At 35.9% G+C, this 21,082-nt stretch overlaps 1 protein-coding gene across 1 annotated transcript in view; it reads right to left on the bottom strand.

Annotated features, from left to right (window-relative positions):
* Malrd1 (MAM and LDL receptor class A domain containing 1) overlaps positions 1-21,082 on the bottom strand; it is a 594,884-nt gene that overhangs the window by 363,581 nt on the left and 210,221 nt on the right. The window contains exons 19-20 of the mRNA XM_036188969.1: positions 19,170-19,346; positions 16,032-16,194 (exon numbers count right to left, since the gene is read on the bottom strand). Of these exons, the coding sequence (XP_036044862.1) occupies positions 16,032-16,194; positions 19,170-19,346 (340 nt within the window). The remainder of the gene's footprint in view (positions 1-16,031; positions 16,195-19,169; positions 19,347-21,082) is intronic.

The raw sequence follows: 21,082 nt of genomic DNA, 5'->3' as shown, positions 1-21,082 counted from the left end.
AAGATCCTGTCTAGAAGAATGAATAAACAAAGCATCCCACATCTACTAATTCTGTCCCATTCTAACCATTCTCCAGTATTTTTCTTAACTGTAGCTTTAATAAATCATGGAAACATCTAGAATACTAGCTATTGTCAGTTAAAAGTGAAATATGTAAAGTGTATTCTCGAAACTTGATACTGACATTTATTGAGTTGTGACCAAATGTCTTTGATGTTCAAAAACAAACAGAAGTAATTCTGTGTAAAAATGAGAATACAGAGAATATGCCATTTACCAGCAATTATAATAAACAATGAACGGGTTTTAATCATCCCACTCACACAGAAATGAGGTAAAGTTTTCATTTCTTCCACGGACAATCTGAACTTCAGAATAGTCTGGTGAACAAATTCTAATTCAATTCTTTTGGATTTTAAAACCATTTCTCCATCCAATAAATATTTTTCTTTCCCAGCATAAAACTGTCAAGATTAATTGAAACTATACCATAAGCCTCAACATATTCTATTCATTATATATATATATAAAAAAAACTGTGCCATTTACTTTAGTAAAAATATTCCTCAGTTGGTTCCCTGAAGAAATTTCATCTGCCACAGTAATACCTGATCTGTCCCATTAGTTATTAATATATCAGTGAAATTGTACTTTCTGAGAGAATGTGTCAAATTTCCATTAATTTTTCCCATCTCCTCAGTTAAAAAGTTATGGCTACTAGCTGTGTTCAGAACTGCTCTTACATGTCTGATATGTTCTCCCTTATGACTGTTGAATGACACATAGAAATTATGCTCCAGTGGGATCAGAGCACAGGCTATAGCCAAGTGTTAGATTTGGACAGAGATGTAATTATCAAGGATCCCTATTAATTTAACATTAACAGAATACAGATGAAAACCCATTTCTTCACATGAGAGTTTGATATTTCTGTAGCTATGAATAGTTCTGCTCTTCCATTGTTTACACAATAATTTATACTTCATAAGGTCCCCAGTGGATACCTGACATGGCAGAAGACAACCTGTATTTTACATGTGCCTTGTGTGTACATCTAACATTTAATCTGTTAACTCAGTATAGAAATTAGTTACCCTGGCTAATAAGAACAACGTGGGTAAGAACAAAAGGACTGCTTAAGCACAAGCACTATTACCTGGCCAGTCATCCTGGCAGTCAAGATGACCATTAAGTGATTACCAGGCAGATAGCATGTAGTGTGTTTAGTTTCAATGATGGGGTGACTCTTGGCCCAGATAGGCTGAAGTTATATGGTCCAAAGCTGTCTGCTACTCACAATGACACATATTTAAAATATATGAATAATTGGATTCTAAAGTTTTCTATTCAATGTATTTAAACCTTGAATAGCTAGGAGTAACTGAAACCATGAAAGAGTAAAAATGGGTTCTACTATCATAAGTAAACACTCTTACAATGTCTGTGTTTTGTAATTAAACTTTAGGCTTAAAAAGTTTATTTATATCATCTGTGTTGGGTTCTTACACATTAAACTCATTTCATTGTATGACATTGAAATATATTGCTCAGCTTTCTGATGTAGACTTTATTAAAAACTCCATATACTATCTTTTTTTCTTATATGACACATGACCATATGCCTAGGTATGATAGTGGCAGGAGCAAGCTGGACCTTTCTACATCAATTAATAATTAAGACACAGGCATATCTCATCTGCTTGAGGCAATTTCTCAATCAAGGCCTTCCTGTTAGTTGACACTAGGCTCTGTTAGCAATTAAAACTAAATAGGATACCCTACCTTATCAACACAAACATATCATTTTAAACCATAACCTTTGAATTCATTGTTCCTAAGATCTCAGGTTCATAGCATCAGACACAATACAACCTTAACAACATTTTTCATGTCCATTAGTAATGACCTCCCTCTTTTAAAACCTTTGGCCTTTTCTACTTGCTCTCAGAAAGTCTTTTCAAAGAGATGCTCATTCCTCTTTCCAATGGCCCAAGTTTGGGTTTTAATTATGCTTCTTACTGTAGTATTTACTTCGTTTATGTCTAATCCCAGCGGAACTTCTCAGCAGGCTAACATAGTGGTGATTCTGTGACAATATGTCAAAGGAGATCTAAACCCCCCTTGCTATCAGTGTCCACCAAGCTGGTAGGGGTTTTTGTTTCTATGTTTTGTTTGGTTAGCTGATTGTTATTTTCAGTTGAGATAACATGGCTTTTGGTTTTCAAGCTGATTGCAAAACTGAAAGAACATGGGTTGAAATGGGTCAAGAATTTGGAAGAAAGAGCATCTGCCACCAATCTGAGACTGTTTCAAGCATTACACTATGTTACAGAGTTGCTTTGTTTGCAATTTTTTTGCTATTGAAACATTTAGAATACAAATGTTATACAAAGATTTCCATTTTTCAGGGGGGGGTTGTTACTAATTTAAAATATTTAAAAATGGAAATTACATGTTTTAAATCTCAAAAGATTACTGCTTAGAGTCAGTATTCACTTTTGTATCCACCCATATTACCTATCTGTCAGCAATTCACACACGAACACAATGCCTTACTTCCATCTAAATTTTCTCTTTTTAGTAAAATTTCCTTCAATGAGAGTCTGATAACAAATTCATTGTTTCATTTGCTTGAAAATAATCTCTGTTTTGCCTTAAAATTTTGAGAGTAGTTTTGCTAAATATAGCATTTAGTATTCCACCCCAACATGGGTAACTTATCCAAGAAGATAAGTCTTTGATTCTGACCAGCAAAAAGCCAAACAACAAGACATAGCTCTCAATTGTGCAAAGAAATGGATGAAGCTGGGCTTCCGGTCTACACCATCATCTTGGCCTCTCCTTATTCATACTCTCAGGACATGTCGTGTTCTCCACCAAGGCAATTTAATTCTGAGCTTCTTTTCGAGTCTGCCTGTCTCTAAAAACATACTTTGAGCTGGTATCAGTCCCACTTCTCTTTGAGTACTTCCATTATTCTAACATCAAGAGCTTCTAAAATCTGTTCTCTCTCTCTCTCTCTCTCTCTCTCTCTCTCTCTCTCTCTCTCTCTCTCTCTCTCTCTCCTCCCTCCTTCCTCTCACCTCTCCTCTCCCCTCCCTCTTTGAAACCTATTTGTCTTGTGTGTATCTTTTCATTCTTGTCCTTATCAGCTCTCATGTAAGATAAATACTTTTGGTGAAATCTTTATTCTGATTTTAGTAGCCTCTCTTCCAGAACCCAGACACCGAGTCTGTTTCCTTCCTCAGCACTTGCGTCTATTTTACTCTCGCACAAGATAACTGTCATTTGTCATTCCTCTCTGCTGCTATAAATATCACTTTAGGTTTGAGAAGTAAAATTTTTCACAGCTACTTACAGTCAGCTCTAAAGTTCACCTGCCATAAATCTCTTTTGCTTTGTTAGCCATCAAGCTTCTAACCTTGTGCGTAATGAACACCTGTGTCCATTTTGTTTCTTATATTCTGTTTTAAATTATATCTAATGTTTCATTTGTGATATCTAAGTATTAGTCTCTATAATTTGGTTACTTGTACAAATTACTTCTATAAATTAGTATACAAACTGAAGCTATTAAATGACATTGTAATGTTTTCAAAAGCAATATTTGAAGACTATATATTTTATAAATATAGTTGATATATGATAAGACTGTATATTAGTAGCAATGTTTATACAGAATATAACTAAAGAGCTAAATAACAATCTTTTATTTATTTTGTGATAGTTTTTCACTGTATGGTCCTGGCTGGCCTGGAACTTGCAATGTAGGCGAGGCTTGCCTTGAACTGACAGATATCTGTCTGCCTCTGCCTTTAGAAGGCTGAGAGTAAAGGCATGTGTAGCCAAAAAAATCCTTTAAAAAATATCAGTAATGACACCGTAATCAAAATCTAGATTTGTTTTGGCCACAAATTTTGTTATTCTAGAAACTAGATCATTTTTATCATCATGCCACAAATAAAAGGTCTAAATATTATTGGTACATGAAGAAAATACCATCTATATAAACTCCGTATTTTAATATGATAATTGTAGAATTTTAATAACTCCAATTATCCTATGATGAATAATTATAATGAGAAAATTGTGACTATTGCATAAAATGAAAACAATTTTCAATAAATAATAAACTATCCCAATTAAAACAAGGCTCACAAATTAGTATGTTTCTAATAAATTCACTAATATTGGCTCATTTTATTTTTTATTAATTATCATATTTATATCTCACTTCATTCCAAAATTATAATATTATTTGCAAATATACCATATAGTATCAGAAGCTAAGACATATACACACACACAAATACTTGTGATATGTATATAGTTTATAAGACACTTCATTATTCTTCTATTATGGTATAAAAATCACTTCAAATTTGCCCAGTAAAATTTTACACGACCCTTTTTTGTTTTGTTTTGTTTTTGTTTTTGTTTTTTGAGACAGGGTTTCTCAGTGTAGTTTTGGTTCCTGTACTGGATCATGCTCTGTAGACCAAGCTGGCCTTGAACTCACAGAGATGAAACCCTTTTTAACTGGCACAAAAATTACCTTTCTTATACTTTCTCTCATTGTGTATCATTGATCCCCTGTGTCCATTAAAACTACATATGAATTTATAAAACATGTATTTGTATAGGTGATATACATAGACACATATGAACAAATATTCAGTACAGTGACAACTAAGAAAAATAGACACAGATACTATGGAACGTCAAGAGTTGACAACTTTATTATCATTAAAATAAAAATTTTGTTCTACAACCTAGATATCCATCAACAGATAAATGGAAAATAATGTGATACACACATTTACTAACACACATACACAATATAGGTTTGGTTACAATGAAAAATTAATCATTAATCTAATGAAATTAATGAGTTGGAAAGACTAAGACGTGCTTTCTCTCTGTATGTACACATATACACATATTTATAAATAGAGAGAAATACTGCATAAAAGAAAATATTAAAGTAGAAGTGAGACATATGGAAAATGTGAGGAAAAGCTACAGTTTAAAGGCAGGCTGGGGGAAGAACAAAAACAGTTAATGGAGGGGGAAATATTGACAAGTAAAGTATGTTTTATCCTGCATATCAAATCTACATCCACCTATATATGTAAATACAAGAACTTATATTTCGTAGATAGATAGGTGACATAGAAACACTCCTGGGCCATTTGGGTAAAGACAGAGCATGATCAGATTGGGAGAAGATATACAATGCTAGTCAAGTTGCAATGATACACGTTTTCTCCCACATAACAAATCTACATCCACCTATATATGTAAATATGAGAACTTATGTTTCATATATAGATAGGTGACATATCTATCTACCTATGTGCTATATAAACTGTTATAACAAAACTCATTTCTTTCTTTATAAATAATAATAATTATAATGGTTGGGGTCTAACCTTTCCATATTAGTGCAAGTAGGAAAGCAGAACAAGAAACATCTATCAGTGAGCACAAAGGCTAGCTAACACATTGTTTAGTAAAAAGATCACATGCTCATAAAAGAATTTCTTATATGCCTTAATCGAGAGAACAAGAATAAATTTGTTAACAATTATTCTGTCACATCTCTAAAATAAACAAAGAACAATAAACTTATTTTATAAATAACAATGAAAGATTTCCAAAGACTGTTTTAGTTAGTAAACATCATAAATACCAATTCAATAAATTAGTAGACATGTAACTAGTGCAATAATTAAGTCTACCTTTTATTACATAATTCCAATTTATCTTGATGTCATATTCTGGCAGACTTTTATAGAGTGTATGCCTTAAATCATTTAAATTTTTAATCCTTTTTAATATTTAAATGCTGAGGAAAGTCAATAAAAGCTCCAAATAAAACTAAATTTTGGGGAAAGAATTTTGTACAAGATAATAAAAGACTTCAAGATGGAGAAGTCAGATTATCAGAAATAAAAGCCACCAACCAATAAACAAACAAGGAAATATATATAAATAAGCACATAAACAAAGATAATTAAAAGGAATAATTCCCCATGGACATTCAGCAGAGATGTAAAAATGAGAAAATAATAGGATTAGACATATGGAAGGTAATAGAAAGGAAACATGAAACTGTTGTCAAGGAAGTAAGCCATGCAGCTTTTGCAGCCATTCTTGTGTGGACCTGGGACAAGCAGTTATGTAGTGCATTATCTGCTTTAGGTGGCTGGGTATTTTTCCAAGATGATTACAAATATACCAATATTTCTACCACCAAAATTTTTATTTAGCTGAATGCAACTGGACTTGCTGCTCTGTTTGACTTGGGGTCCTGGGGCTATGAATTTCAGAGCTAGGTGTTACGTAACCCAAGACTACTCTGAGAGAACTTTTGTGAGACACCTATTTACATGTGAAGAAACTAGGCTATACTTATCTCTGGGTATAAGAATAAATATTTAGAATATAAAGATATAAAGGTTGTAGCTCCCACTTTATCAAAGGAAGGATCAGAAACAGTAGCCTACTGGGTTTGAGTCTTCTTGTATTTGACTGTCAATTGAGAATAGTATCACTGAAAAGTTACTTGGATTGATTTGTGATTACATACAAAAGGGCCCATACAAATTCTAGCATATAGTCAACTCTCAGGTAGTACCACATTTCTAGAATGTTCCATAATATGAAAAAAACTAATATTTAGTTATTGTTACTCGTCATTCATTTTGTTTAGCCTAGGAGGACAATATTGGAGAACAGCTATCTACATATACATCAGAGCCAATTTATACATTGAAAACTGCCCTAAAATTTCAAAAAGTTTCTTAATCCATTCATTACTGTTAGAAGTTCCTGGGAAAGACATGAATCAGGACAGGTCCCATGTACTAGACCAACAGACATATCCACATACAGCTTCCTCAAAGCCATGGAACTTACTGCATGTAGGATAGCCTGTACCAATAAACCAAGATATAACAAATGAATGGACTGAGTTACAGGAGAACAAATTGCTGGCCATGATTTATGTTCCTGTAAATGCTGTCAGATCTCATTGGTAAGGAGTCTGCAGAACCATTTCCATTCTAAGACTGATCCTTAATCTGTTTTTGTTCTACTTGCAAAAACTACTAGGTTAATTTTCCCAATATTGCTTGTGCAGTTATTCCTCTAAATTGGCATTAAATATGGATTTTAAGTACTAAAATAATTTATTTTGTTTCTATTGACATTTACTGGTACATAATTCACAGAAAGCAATGGCTGAAGTAATAGAGCTACTGTAACATCTCTCCACTCCAGACACTAGATCCCATGACAACTGGTCAGTTAGCTTGCTTTGGCACCTGTTCCTCAAAATACTTGCTGAGCAGTATGCCCAGCCATTTTTAATTTTAAAAACTTATAACATTTTGTTTTGAAAAAATAATGTATTTTGATATTTTCCCCACCCTCCCAGATCCTCACCACTTCCCTACACACCCAACTTTGTTCTTTTTCTATTTCACTTTTCACACACACACACACACACACACACACACACACACACACACACAAAGAATAAAAAAGTAAATAAAAATCCATAAAAACAAAAGTAAAAACAAACAAGCAAAAGAACAAAACAACAAAACTGCCATAAAGAAGCAAAAAAGCAAAATGAAACAGAAAGTCCACAAAATATCATTTAATTTGTTTTGTGTTGATCAATTATTCCCGGGCATGGAGCCTGGAATGTGGTTGATACACCCATCTCATTGCAGAAAATTCATTCCCCTTGCCAGTATCAAATGGGAATCAATTACAGACAACTCTGATTTCGGGACAGGGCCATTCTCATTGCTGGGATTCTGGGTGACTTAAACCTGCATGGGTCTTATGCATGCTACCACAGGCTCTGTAAGTTCATATGTGCATCCATACTTTTGTCTCTTGAATAAATCATATCCATGGAGTCTTCCTGCTACTCTGAGCCTTGAGGTGAGAGGCTTGATGAAAACATCCTATTTAGCACTGAGTTGGTCCTGTCACATCCTGCTTGCAGGAACTCCTCTTCCATCCTACTTCTACTCCCTGTGAACTGAAACTCTTGGTGCAGACTCTGGTCCTCTTAGCTCTTTCCCAAGGTTCCTTTCCAAATTTCCTCCTAGTCCAATTCCATTCTTTTGTGCCACCTATTGACCTGAAGACACACTCTACCATGGCCACCACACTAGCCCAGTATCAAGAGTGGACCAAAGAATAGATCATCTACTCAACTAAGACAAGAGCAGGTGGCTTCTCTACACCAAGAAACATCCACAATATCATAACTCCAGATAACCCGATCCTAGCACAAAATCAAACATATGAACTGCAAAGACAGTGTGCCTCCTCCAGAGTTCAGTAGCCCTGCTGTAATAGGTGCTGGGAAATGCAACTTCGCTGAGCACAGAAGAAGGCCTTCAGAATATCAATTATCAATATGCTCAAGGGCCCTAAGGGGGATATGAACACATGTCTTAATGAAAATACAAACAGTGCGAAAAATTAAAAGAATTTCATCACATGAAAGTAAGAATCACTAAAGAAAACACAAAGTAAAGTAAAACTAGAAATACAAAAAACCTTAGGATGTCAAACAAAAACCTCGGAGGTAAGTCCTCTCAACATATTAAAAGATGTGGAGGAAAGATTTTTCCAGACCTGATTGTTTTTAAGACCAGGTCTCATGAAGTTGAATAGGCTGGCCTTGAACTTAGTCTATAACCCAGGCAGATATTAAAATTATATTACCCTGCCTCAGCCTCCTACATAGCTGGGATTACAGTCCTGTACCACCAGGTTTGGGAGGACTGCATTCTTATTTTACAAAAGTATTCAATATAAATTTCTCTTGATAAAAATATTTGAATAAATTTTTAATAAATATTATGGTGTTAGTCCATGGAGATATACTTGCCTTTGGATATAAAATATAAATATATATTCCCAACCTCTACCTCTCATCATTGGGTTATTTTTCAGTTTTTGTTTTTGTGTAATGAGGAAGCATGAAGAACTTAATTTTGCCTATGGCCATGAGTCCATGCTCATGGAAAATTCCTCATTATTTATCTAGTTCGTTTAGTTTATTTAACCATGTGATGGGCATTAAGTAAAACCTAAGGAGATTTGGATGCCCTACTCTATGATATGAAAATGAGAATAACACTTCCAGTGCTTAGCTATGAACCAGTACATATGCTATGGTAACACCTCCTGGGCTAATGGACTGACTAATTACATTGATTGTGTGGGTCTCAGAACAGAGGAAATTGCAAGCTGGGAGAAATCATTCCACAACACCTCCAAATCTACATACACCATTCCAAGCATGTTCAAACTCCAGAGAATTCCATGATATTCAAGCCCTGCATAGACCCAGTGAGTGGCCTGCTTCAGCACTAAAATAATGGTAATTTCAAAACAAATTCACTGGAAGAAAAAGGTTCCAGACAAATTCCCTAGTGGTTTCTGGAGTACTAAAGGATACAGATTCATCCCATATTCCCATTCTCCTCCTCCTCTCCACATCCTCATCTTCCTCCTCCTCCTCCTCTCCGCATCCTCCTCTTCCTCCTCCTCCTCTTCACATCCTCCTCTTCCTCCTCCTCCTCCTCTCCGCATCCTCCTCTTCCTCCTCCTCCTCTCCACATCCTCCTCTTCCTCCTCCTCTTCACATCCTCCTCTTCCTCTTCCTCCTCCTGCTCCTCTCCTCCTCCTCTCCACATCCTCCTCTTCCTCCTCCTCCTCTCCACATCCTCCTCTTCCTCTTCCTCCTCCTCTCCACATCCTCCTCTTCCTCCTCCTCTTCACATCCTCCTCTTCCTCTTCCTTCTCCTGCTCCTCTTCTCCTCCTCTCCACATCCTCCTCTTCCTCCTCTTCCTCCTCCTCCTCTCCTTCCTTTTCTTTCTCTTGCCCTTGTCATTCTTCGCTTCTTCCTCCTCCTCCTCAGATCATTTTACCTTTTCAAAATACTATGAAAATAACTTTTCTTTTAAACGTTCTCTCTATTTTCATACTATAAAGGAAAATGAGATTCCACCCAACCCCAATTTAAAGAAAACAGGCAAATTTCGGGTGATTTTGTGATTTTTTTTATTGTATTATTTTATTGAATTATAACTAAGGATAGTGCTTGCTTTCTACATTGTTATAATCTTGGCAGACACCCTGCCAGCTGTGAAGCTGTATGTGGGATAAACGCCCTCATCAGCTTCCTGCTGTATTGGCTTAGCCTTAAAAGGGGCAAGGGCTGTCAAATTTATTTGAAACAAATGGAGTAGTTGTATCAAATGGTGACATGCTCCTGAAAACAAATAAAAAATAAGAATGCAACCTTAATTTTACATCATAGAATTCATTTCAGATTACAAAGTGTCTGCATAAAAGAGGAGGGATTGTAAGAGTGTGAATTGTTGAGACCAAGATTGGAAAAAGCACAGGGACAAATAGCCAAACTAATGGAAACACATGAATTATGAACCAAAAGCTGTGGAGCCCCCAACTGGATCAGGCCCGTTGGATAAGTGAGACAATTGAATAGCCTGAACTGTTTGGGAGGCACCCAGGCAGTGGGACCCAGACCTGTCCTTAGTGCATGAGCTGGCTGTTTGAAACCTGGGGCATATGCAGGGACACTTTGCTCATCCTGGAAGGAGGGGACTGGACCTGCCTGGACTGAATCTACCAGAAGGGAGTCTTTGCCCTGGAGGAGATGGGAATGGGGGTGTGCTAGGGGGAAGGCGGGGGCGGGGGCGGGAGGGGTGGAGGACAGGGGAACCCATGGCTGATATGTAAAATTAAAACACAAATATCCGTATGGAAAAAATAAATATATTTTTTAAAAAAATTTAAAGCAAATTTCACTTCAAAGTATCAGTCTGTTAAGCCTATCACTTTATTTTCATGTTGAAAAACACCCCATTTTAGATCTTGACTAGGACTCCAATACATGGTGCAAAGTTCCCTACATATTTCTACCATAGTTTGAATTATCTAGACTTTGTATTGCCTCATTAAGTTTTTAAAGTGGAAGAATATTTTGAAATATATGAACATGTCTTTTTCTGCTTGTGCTTGCCTGAAAATGGTTTCTCCTACACGGAGCCAGAAATGATCTTTGCCTTATGTAGTAGAGCTTGGGGAACAGGGTGTAAGGGAAGGAAAATTGGCACAATCTTTTTAAATTCTCAATACGGGTCTTGAAAATTCTTTCGAGATAATGGCTTTGAAAACAGCCTTTGTGTTTCTAGAGCCACACACCAGAGAAAGGAGGAAAAAAGGAGCATTTTCTGAATGGGCAGAGCTTCCCTTCAATAAAAAACAAAATTTGAAAAATGGAGCTTGAAGCTTGTTATAGGTCATAGAAGGGGAGAGACGGCCTCCCTTGGCTGAGGACGGAGCCTGTAGAAAAGCAGAGGGAGACGCAAGGAGAGATGTCAGCTTGAGGCCATTGCCTTCTTCAAGGCCCATTGTCATGTGGGTATAGAAATTTAACAACATCTGTTAAGTGTTCTTATTTAAAATGAATTTAATTTTGTGCTTTATCTCCTGGTGGAGACTTGTGGGCCAGACAGCCGAAAACAATGCAACAGATTGGGAAATGTAGTCCCTGGGAATCCTCCAGGATTTTGTAGCTTATTGGAAGTGGGAGGGTGGGATAGATAGAAACCAGCTGCTGGTTTATATAATGTACTGACATATTCCACTTAGACTTTCACTATCCTGTGTACAGTTCTAGCTTAGTCTTTATATAATGTACTGACATATTCCACTTAGACTTTCACTATCCTGTGTACAGTTCTAGTTTAGTCCTTATTTTTCCTTTGTAGAAATTTACTTTCACAGCGTTTAGTTACACATACAAGAGTAGCATCTGGGAATCTCCATTGACTTTAAATCAGAAGCAGCCCAGTACCATGTAGTATATGGAAATTTCAATTCGTTACTTGATAACTAATAAATATGATTAAAACAACACATTATTATTGTGTGTCACTTGTCAACTTTGGGCAGCTCTGCTGTTTTCATTTAAGTGAAATTACGGTAAAACAAATCATTTACCAGAAGAAAAACGGTGAAAGAGAGTTCGGAAAACAAGGGACAAATTAACCCAGTGAAAATGACTAGATGCTGAAGACGTGATGACTTGCCTTGAATAAAAGACCACTTTGACCAAAGTGACCAGGGATGGAGTAACATATTTTCTTGAAGCAGCAGCCATAGAAGCTGAGGGGTTGTTCAGCCTTACCTGTGGAAACTGTAATGTAAACAGGGGTTCCCTTTGTGGAATTCAGCAAAGTTTCCCTGAAAGCAGATTTGGAAAAGGAGGAAGAGGAGAGCTTGTGGATTGTGAACACTTGTACACTTGTAGAGTACAAAAGAGGACAGGTGTTAGCTACTGGGCTCTGGAAAAGTAGCACAAAATAAATAATGAGAAGTAACAAAAACAACATAGCAACAGTTCAAATAAAATAATAATTAAGAAGGAAACTAGAGAATCAGGAAGAGGCCTGCTAAGATGGTAAAATATGGTCATGATTAATGTTGAATTATATTGTCACTTTAAAAAAATTATATGCTTATGTGAGTCAAACTGAAACATTCCTCCTCTGCTTTTTTAAATTGTAAGGCCTCTTTCTTCCCAGGCCAAATTAATATTTCAAATAGCGTGTCAGGTTCTGACTACGATAAACAGGCCCTGATTCAAAGTAGCCAGAATAATTGTACATAAATAAAATAATTATATAATTTTAAGGTGGGAAAGGCTTTTTTTAAACTAAGTATAGTACATGAGGAATAAAACATAAGGGAAAGTTGTATTTAACCATTTAAAATTAGAAAACATACATTCCCACCAGATCCACCTCCTGCCACTGCTACCAAATGTATTTTTTAACTAAATACTATCATTCTATTTATCAATAAGAATCAGGGGTCAGAGGCTGGGGTGCAAACCTGCTGGCTCAGAGAGGTTGAGGAACAACTAGCCAACCTTCTCTCTTTCCCAGCATCTCAGAAAGACAGCATCTCTTCTGCTGCTCCAAACCAAAAAGGACCACAACATTCAAAGCCCCTCCCATTACTCCCTGTCCATCTTCCAAACTCCCTCTGACTCTCTAAGATTGCTTTCTTTCAACTAGCTGGTGGTTCTCCCTCATGACCCACTGTCGGTTTTATTGAATTAATGCAAATGCAAACTCAGGGTTTACAGCTATGATCCACTATCTCACAACAATACATATTTTAAAAATCACCATGGAGATGTACTAGCATGTGATAAATTCATCACATGACACTTAAGAGTTCCAAATCAGAGTTTGGTTCAGTTCTCTAGTTAACCTTTAACATCTTACGCTTTAACATTACTAGATATCTAAAGGGCATCATATGTGAAAAAATCCCTAATATTTAAAGAGATACACAAACAGTAAGGGAGCATAAAGAAACAGATAATACAGGAAGTGCAGGCCTAGCCACGGATAGGAAGTCACAGGGTTTAGAGATGTAGGGCTTTTGTACTTATGTTGTAGATGAAGATGGAGCCTACAAAAAGAACTCTGACAAGTCAGAGGGAATTCAGAGGACTATCTGTCAAAGAGCAGCAGTGACAGCTTTTCTAGAAAAAAAAAAAAAAAAGTCTGGGAAGATGAGTTATCTTACATACTTAGAAGAGTGAATTAGGCAAAACACACAAAGGAAATAAAAGATGAGGTAACTATTAATTGCACTGTAAAGAAAAATGTAAATCACTTCACATGTAGCTATAGATTGAAAAAAAGATACAATATTGCTGAACTATAATAATTAAGTGGAATCGCCAGATATGGGGCACACCCCTATAATTCAAGCACTCAGGAGGCAGAGACAGGTAGACTTCTGTGACTTGTGGTCAGCCTGTCTTTATAGCAATTTTCAGATCATCCAAAACTGCAAAGTAAGACACTGAACCTCCCATATAAGACAAAACACATAACAAACAAAATCAAATGAAATCATACACTAATATACTATCAGGAAGATGGGGAAGAGGAGCAGGAGACTTGGGGAAACAATCTCCATTTCTAATATCCTTTTAGAATGAAGACATGATTATAGAATATGTGAACATACTACTTTACAAATATGTAACCAGTGCCTAATAAATGTACGGATGAACATTTCTACTATCTTAGAACAAATTAAGGTCGCTCCAGCAAATTGGGTTGGGGTTACTGCAAATGAGAAGTCTTTGTCATCATGAGACTGTCAATTTTCTTTTGTATTTTTTACTTTGTACACATAGTCACTATGGTGAAATTAATTTGTAAAATGTAATATATAAAATAAAATGGAAGGCAAGTGACAGAATGGTTGTTATACTAGCCATAAAGCTTGCCTTCAAAGGTATGAAACATTCATATAATTCTTTAAATGAGAAATATCACAGTGAACAAATGGTTTCAAGGTGAATCCAGTGAAGGAAAAATGCCATTGCCATCTGCTTTGCTCTTGTACTGTCTGTCTGGGAGAGAGCTCTCTTTCTGAGCATCACCAGCTCAGTGCTGTTTCATTTGTCCTGCATGCAGAAAGAGCTCTCCCACCATTTCCTAATCCCTTCCATTCCCACTTTCTCTGGAGCTCACAGGCTAGGCTTTACACCTTTGCCAATCCCCTATTAAGACATCACAGACAATATACACTATATCTGCTTACCTTCTCATAGCTAGTATCACTATAAAAAATTAAATTAATTGTGAAGTCCAAGAATGGGTACAAATTAATAAATTATGGAATGTCCCTAAAGTAAAATGCAAGTTACATTGTAGATAATGTTTAATCACATGGTTTACCAAATACTGGACAAAATATGTTCATAGGTCTATGAAGAAAGTCTGTATGTTTGCCTATGTTAACATGTGTATGAAACACACAAAGAATGAGAAAGAGAAGAAAAATAAAAATTGGGAGGAAATTAAATTAATTGAGAAAGAAATGGATAGCATTCAGAGAGAAGAATGATGAGTGGATTTTACTTTGTGTGTGTGTGTGTGTGTGTGTGTGTGTGTGTGTGTGTGTGTGTGTGTTCAGGTATGTATGCATTTTTGTGTGAACAGGTGCATGTATGAGGTTATACCTGCAACTGTGTGTTTCTGTGTGTGGATTCCAGAGGTCAACTCCATGTCCTTTCTCAGGACAACATCTACCTTATTTTTGAGACAAGTCCTTCCCCAGCTTGGAACTTTCCAAATAGGCCAAGGAGACACAAAATTCTGCCTGTCTCTTCTTCCTCAGCATTTTTACTGAGTGAGATATCTCATCAGCCTCAATACTTTTAAAAAAATTAGCAGTAGTTTTTATGGTAGAAATGTAGTTCAGTTGCAGAATGTTTGACTAGAATATTGAAGGCCATAGGCAGAGGCAAAAATAAATAAATAAATAAAGAAATAAAGAAAGAAAGAAAGAAAGAAAGAAAGAAAGAAAGAAAGAAAGAAAGAAAGAATGAATAACAAATTCCTGAGCTTTTCACAGAAAGGGATTATTAAAATGGTACATATTTTTACTTTAATGCTATGTTTGTGTCTAGTTTCTATGGCAATCTCAGAATCATTCCTGCTTTTAATTGTATATGTATGCATCTGTCTGTGTGTGTGTGTGTGTGTGTGTGTGTGTGTGTGTGTGTCTGTGATTCTATGTATGCACATGCACATGTCTGCACATAGATGCTTGCATAAAACAGTGTATCTATGGAAGTTGGAGCACAGCTTGTGGGAACTGGTCTCACTTTCCACCATTTGTGTCCTGGAGATTGGACTCAGGCCCTCATGGTTGGCAGCCAGAGCTTGCCAGCCACATTTGCTTTTAGTGTTGTTTTGCTCTTTTTTTTTTTTTTTTTTTTTTGTTGTTGTTGTTTACTAGTACAGTATGAAAGAATGCATTCAAACCTTTTGTTCTTGCACACTACATTAACCTCTACAATAACACTGACCCGGGATGAGGTCAGAACAATATTTCTGAAGAAACACTTTGAAAATATGTAGCCACTTACTTTGTATGATCTACTGATGGTCTGTGGTTTTCTTCCCCGTGATGAATACTGATCCCATTACCGAGTCCCCACCTGAATGTATTTGAATCATGGAGTGAATTTGCTGTCTTTGGCTGGTACCATTTACATAGGTCTCGCTCTTCAAATGTACAAACCTCCAGCACTTGAATAAAACAGAACAAAGACAAGATGAGCTAATCACAATGAACATGTCAGGAAGGGGAAATTTATACTCTGCAGCGTTTTCTTATACTTGATTTTAAAATTTATACTATAAAGTGTGTGTGTGCATGTGTGTGTGTGTGTGTGTGTGTGTGTGTGTGTGTGTGTGTGTGTGTGTGTGTTCCTGTGGGTGCATGGCACATATCACCCTTGGGTGTTGCTTCTCAGGTGCTATCCAATTTACTTGTTTGAGGCAGGATCTTGCATTTATCCTACTATTTATCAATTAGGTGAGGACAGCTGGCCAGCATGCCTCAGTGAATCTTAACTTTCCTAACTCTGGATCTCTGGGGTTACAAGATTAAACTACCACACCTGGCTTTTATGTGGGTTCTGGGCATCAAACATAGGCTCTCATGCTTACTCAGCAAGCACTTTACCACTGGATCATCTCCCTAGTTCCCTTCCTGTAAGTTTTAAGCACTAATAAAATATTTAGGCAAATATTTTATATAACCACAAGAAAAGTATTTAAAAATTGAGGTTCATTTTTATTTGAATCTCCGTAGAAAGTAAAATATGGGAATGAATGCATATATTAACAATGTGCTCACTCTAGGAGGTGAGATGTTAATTAGCTCCTAGGGCATCTATTTCCCATCCATCCACAGTCGGCATTTCTGCTGCCTGAATGACCTTCAAGCTCTGACCTATTGGCTCTTCTTTGTCCATGATAATGTACTGCTTAACTTTGGCTTAATCCTGAAGATGTCAGTGTAAATTAAAAAGCATTTGATTTACAATAACATTTATATTGGTATTATTACCTTTAAAGATTTTAAGATTTTTGTAATGACTGTGTTCTGATATAAAAAAAAACTTAAAACTCCAATGATTTTCATGCAAAAATGCTTTCTAAATTCTCTTTCCCTCCTTTTTCTCTTCCTTCTCTTGCTAAATGTGTACATGTATCCATCTATTATCACTATTGCGTCAGTTAAAAACAGAATCAATTCAATGAGTTTTTATGTGTGCTATAGAAAACCTGACATCGACTCATTTTCTGAATTCATTAACAGTCATGGTATGCCACAGTTGAAAACTTTAAATATATAAGTTTATGTATTTATTATCATAAGTATAAATAACCCTTTTCAAAATGTGCAGTGATACATGGCATTTGGGTCTTAAACTCTGATATTAATATATGTTGTGTATATTTATCTTATGAAGAGATTAAGACTCAATAACAGTTCTTTACATTGCTGAAATTATAAGAACTGTTCACTTGTAAAATAATTAACATAAAACAGCAACCAACAATAATAGAATGTAGAGATCTACTATATGTCATTGTACCTATAGTTAACAATAATATATACTAGAATGAAAATATATTTAAATGGCAGGTGTCATGGTAAGTGGTCATAACAAAACTTTTGAAAACATATTAGAGATTCTAAACCTGTAAGTTATAAATAAATTCATTATAATAGTTCATCTTACAAAGATATGGACAATAAAAGTCATATAGTGTATTTGAAAATCTTAGGTATTCAAATCAAAAAGACTCTGTGATATCAAAAATGAGTAAATATTTATTATTACTTTTAAATAATCTGTTAGATATCATGTAATAGGAAATGGCAATACTAAACTGGCAAAGTTGAAGACTACAGACTATATTTATAAAAACATTCATTATGTGTAATAGGTTAGGTTTTTTTTTTTTGCAAACCTTTAGACCTGTTACTGCTCACACATATTTTGTTGCTTCCCATGAGAAAGTCTGGATACCACATTTTCTATCTCATTATCTTCCATTTGTGATAAATAATATACTATAAATCCCAGGACACCTTGACGGAGTTACAGCCATCTCATTTATGACATGCACCAGTTTTTAATTTATGACGTTTAGTTGAGATTTGTGGTATAGTTACACATTAAGAATTTTTTCTAAGTTAAGTGAAAAAAATTCACTTTTACTAGAATTCTTAAACCCTAAACTTCTTGACACACTGATGAAGATAGATGAGGATTTCACTATGCTTTGTGCCATTGGCATGTTTGTAATCCTTATTATGAAGACTCTTGATTAATATTGCAATGTTATAAATTTATATACTAGTCACATAAAGAATAGAAGGAAAAGATACTGCAAAGTATTTGTTCTGTCTGACTCTGCATTTCACCTCCCAGGCATCTGTTAATTTTGCTTCCTCCATCTGTATCTTTGACTGTAAAGTCCAATTTTAAATTAAATACGCTGTCCATTTAAGAAGAGGCATGAGTTGGCAGGTACCAATAAATGAAAACTGTATTTTACCAAGACATTGGAACACATCTCACATGTACAAAAATTACTCTTCTTGTGAACTCAACATATTTTCTACAGTTTACTTTATTTTGTGTTCATTTGCCTAGGGAAAGATTTGAAATAGTTAATCTAATTCAAGTGTATTATAGTGCCTCGTTCCTAAATCCTTCTCACTTGATAATAATATAGGAATACCTAAGTGAAGAATGGATGCAGAAGAGGTACAGTTCATAAAAACAGCAGTTTTATATCTAAAACATTCAATGAAGACATTTGCCTGTTCAGATAAATAGAAAAATATGTGATGAATATTATAGCATAATTTTTATATAAATAATTCTTACATGAATAAACTTCCATAAGACATTTTGAAAACTCTGTGACATAAGGCTATAAAATGCTGAGATTAGGCTAGCATGTATTTTTCTCTGTGTTGGATCTATCAACATTTTCATTATAGTATACTTTATTTTTGTGTGCATTTTCCTGGGAGGGGGATCAAATAGTTAATCTTTTAAGTATATTATAGTGGCCCATTCCTAAATACTTCTCACTTGACTATATGGGAATACCTGGGGGTTATATGCAGAAGAGGTACAATTCATAAGAACAGAAGTTCCACATATAAAACATGTAGAAGGTAGGAATTCACCTACCACAAGATGACTCATCTGATTTGTCAGGGCAGTCATATCTGAAGTCACATTTCTGAATTTTTCCAACACAGTGACCGTTAGACCTACAAACAAATTCATCATCTGTGCAGTTGTTTGGAGGCAAGGTCACTGGAACTGAAGTTTCTGGTGGACTTGGAATGTCCATTGGCAAATTACCTTGAGGAGAAATAACACAGAAGCATCATATAGCATGCCTTGTAGTTTCTTAAATGATTTTACAAGCTTGTCATTTCTAATTATGTTATGCAGTTTTATGAGGGATATTTGATAGTATTTATTCCTGTGTTAAAATAATTTCAGCACTCAAATTTTGGGACCTTGTCTTAGCAAAGGCAGAAAGCCTAAATATTTTTAATCATAAAAGTAGGTGAAGAATTTGATAGATTTCAATGATTAAAAAGGAAAGACAACTCAAATTCATATTAAAGAGAAAAACAATAAAAAGTCTTGGAGAATGAGTAGGAGCTGAGACAGTGGTAGGTACTAGCATCTAGAGCCAGAGCCAATGTCTTAGTAGACCTTCAAGTATAATGCACAAAAACAAAACCAAAAAATCTACACAGAACTTTATTCTTTCACAGTTCCCATGAATCTTATCTTTGTTATTTTTGTTGGTTCAAGCTTTCAGGACAGATCCCAACCAGAAGTCTTTCTTTAAAAAGCTTTTTAAACAAGTAAGTCTCTGTCTTCTTAAATTATAGAAATTGGAACAAACTTACAGAAGTTTATTAATTTTGTATTAAGTTGTCTGATAAAACATTCTAGTGACAACTCCGCATCATGCAATGGTAGATACAGCGAAGTCTAAAGCAAAATATGGTACAAAAGAAATTCCATTACTGGGCAATGACATCAACATGCATTGCATTAATTCCACAGGGTGTATTGATGATGTAAATGATGACTCTGCATACCTGTCCATTTAACCTGCATCCACAGCACAATTCCCAAATTGTGGTGTATGGTAAACATGCTCATTATCGTAGGCAAGTGAAAGGATGGATGAGCAAATGAGTGGAAGAATGAACAAAAAATAGAATGCATAAACAAATAAATAAGTGGAATGTTTTACTGTTTATTAGAAAAACATGGGAAAAAAGCACATATAAGATACGGGAAATTAAGAGAGAATTTTTATCCAGAGGACCTGATCCAGTTGGGGGCTCCTCAGCTATTGGTTCATAGTTCATGTGTTTCCGTTAGTTTGGCTATTTGTCCCTGTGCTTTTCCAATCTTGGTCTCAACACAGTCCCTCCTCTTTCTCCACAATTGGACTCCTGCAGCTCCACCTGGGGCCTGGCTGAGGATCTCTGCATCCACTTCCATCAGTTATTGGATGAGAGTTCCAGCACAACAGTTAGGGTGTTTGGTCATCTGATCACCAGACTAGGTCAGATCAGGCTTTCTCTCGACCATTGCCAGCAGTCTACAGAGGATGTATCATTGTGGATTTCTAGAGACCTCTCCAGCACTCCGCCTATTCCTGTTCTCATTTGGTCATCATTTATCATGGTCTGTTATTCCTGGGAGGCACCCAGGCAGTGGGACCCAGACCAGTCCTTAGTGCATGAGCTGGCTGTTTGGAACCTTGAGCTTACACAGGGACACTTTGCTCAGCCTGGAAGGAGGGGACTGGACCTGCCTGTACTGAATCCACCAGGTTGAATTGAATCCCAAGGGGAGTCTTGACCCTGGAGGAGATGGGAATAGAGGGGAGGGACTGGGGGGAAGGTGGAGGCGGGAGCGGGGAGGACAGGGGAACCCATGGCTGATGTGTAAAATTAAAACACAAATATAATAAATTAAAAAGGAGAAAAAATAAATAAATTTTAAAAAGAAAGAATTATTGGCAAAGTGAGGTGAAAATTAACTCTTTGAGAATGTTAAGTCCA

Source organism: Onychomys torridus, chromosome 5, assembly GCF_903995425.1.
Source record: "Onychomys torridus chromosome 5, mOncTor1.1, whole genome shotgun sequence".
NCBI classification, from domain to species: domain Eukaryota; kingdom Metazoa; phylum Chordata; class Mammalia; order Rodentia; family Cricetidae; genus Onychomys; species Onychomys torridus.
The sequence above is the reverse complement of the archived record's forward strand: the minus strand, read 5'-3'. Positions and strand labels throughout refer to the sequence as shown.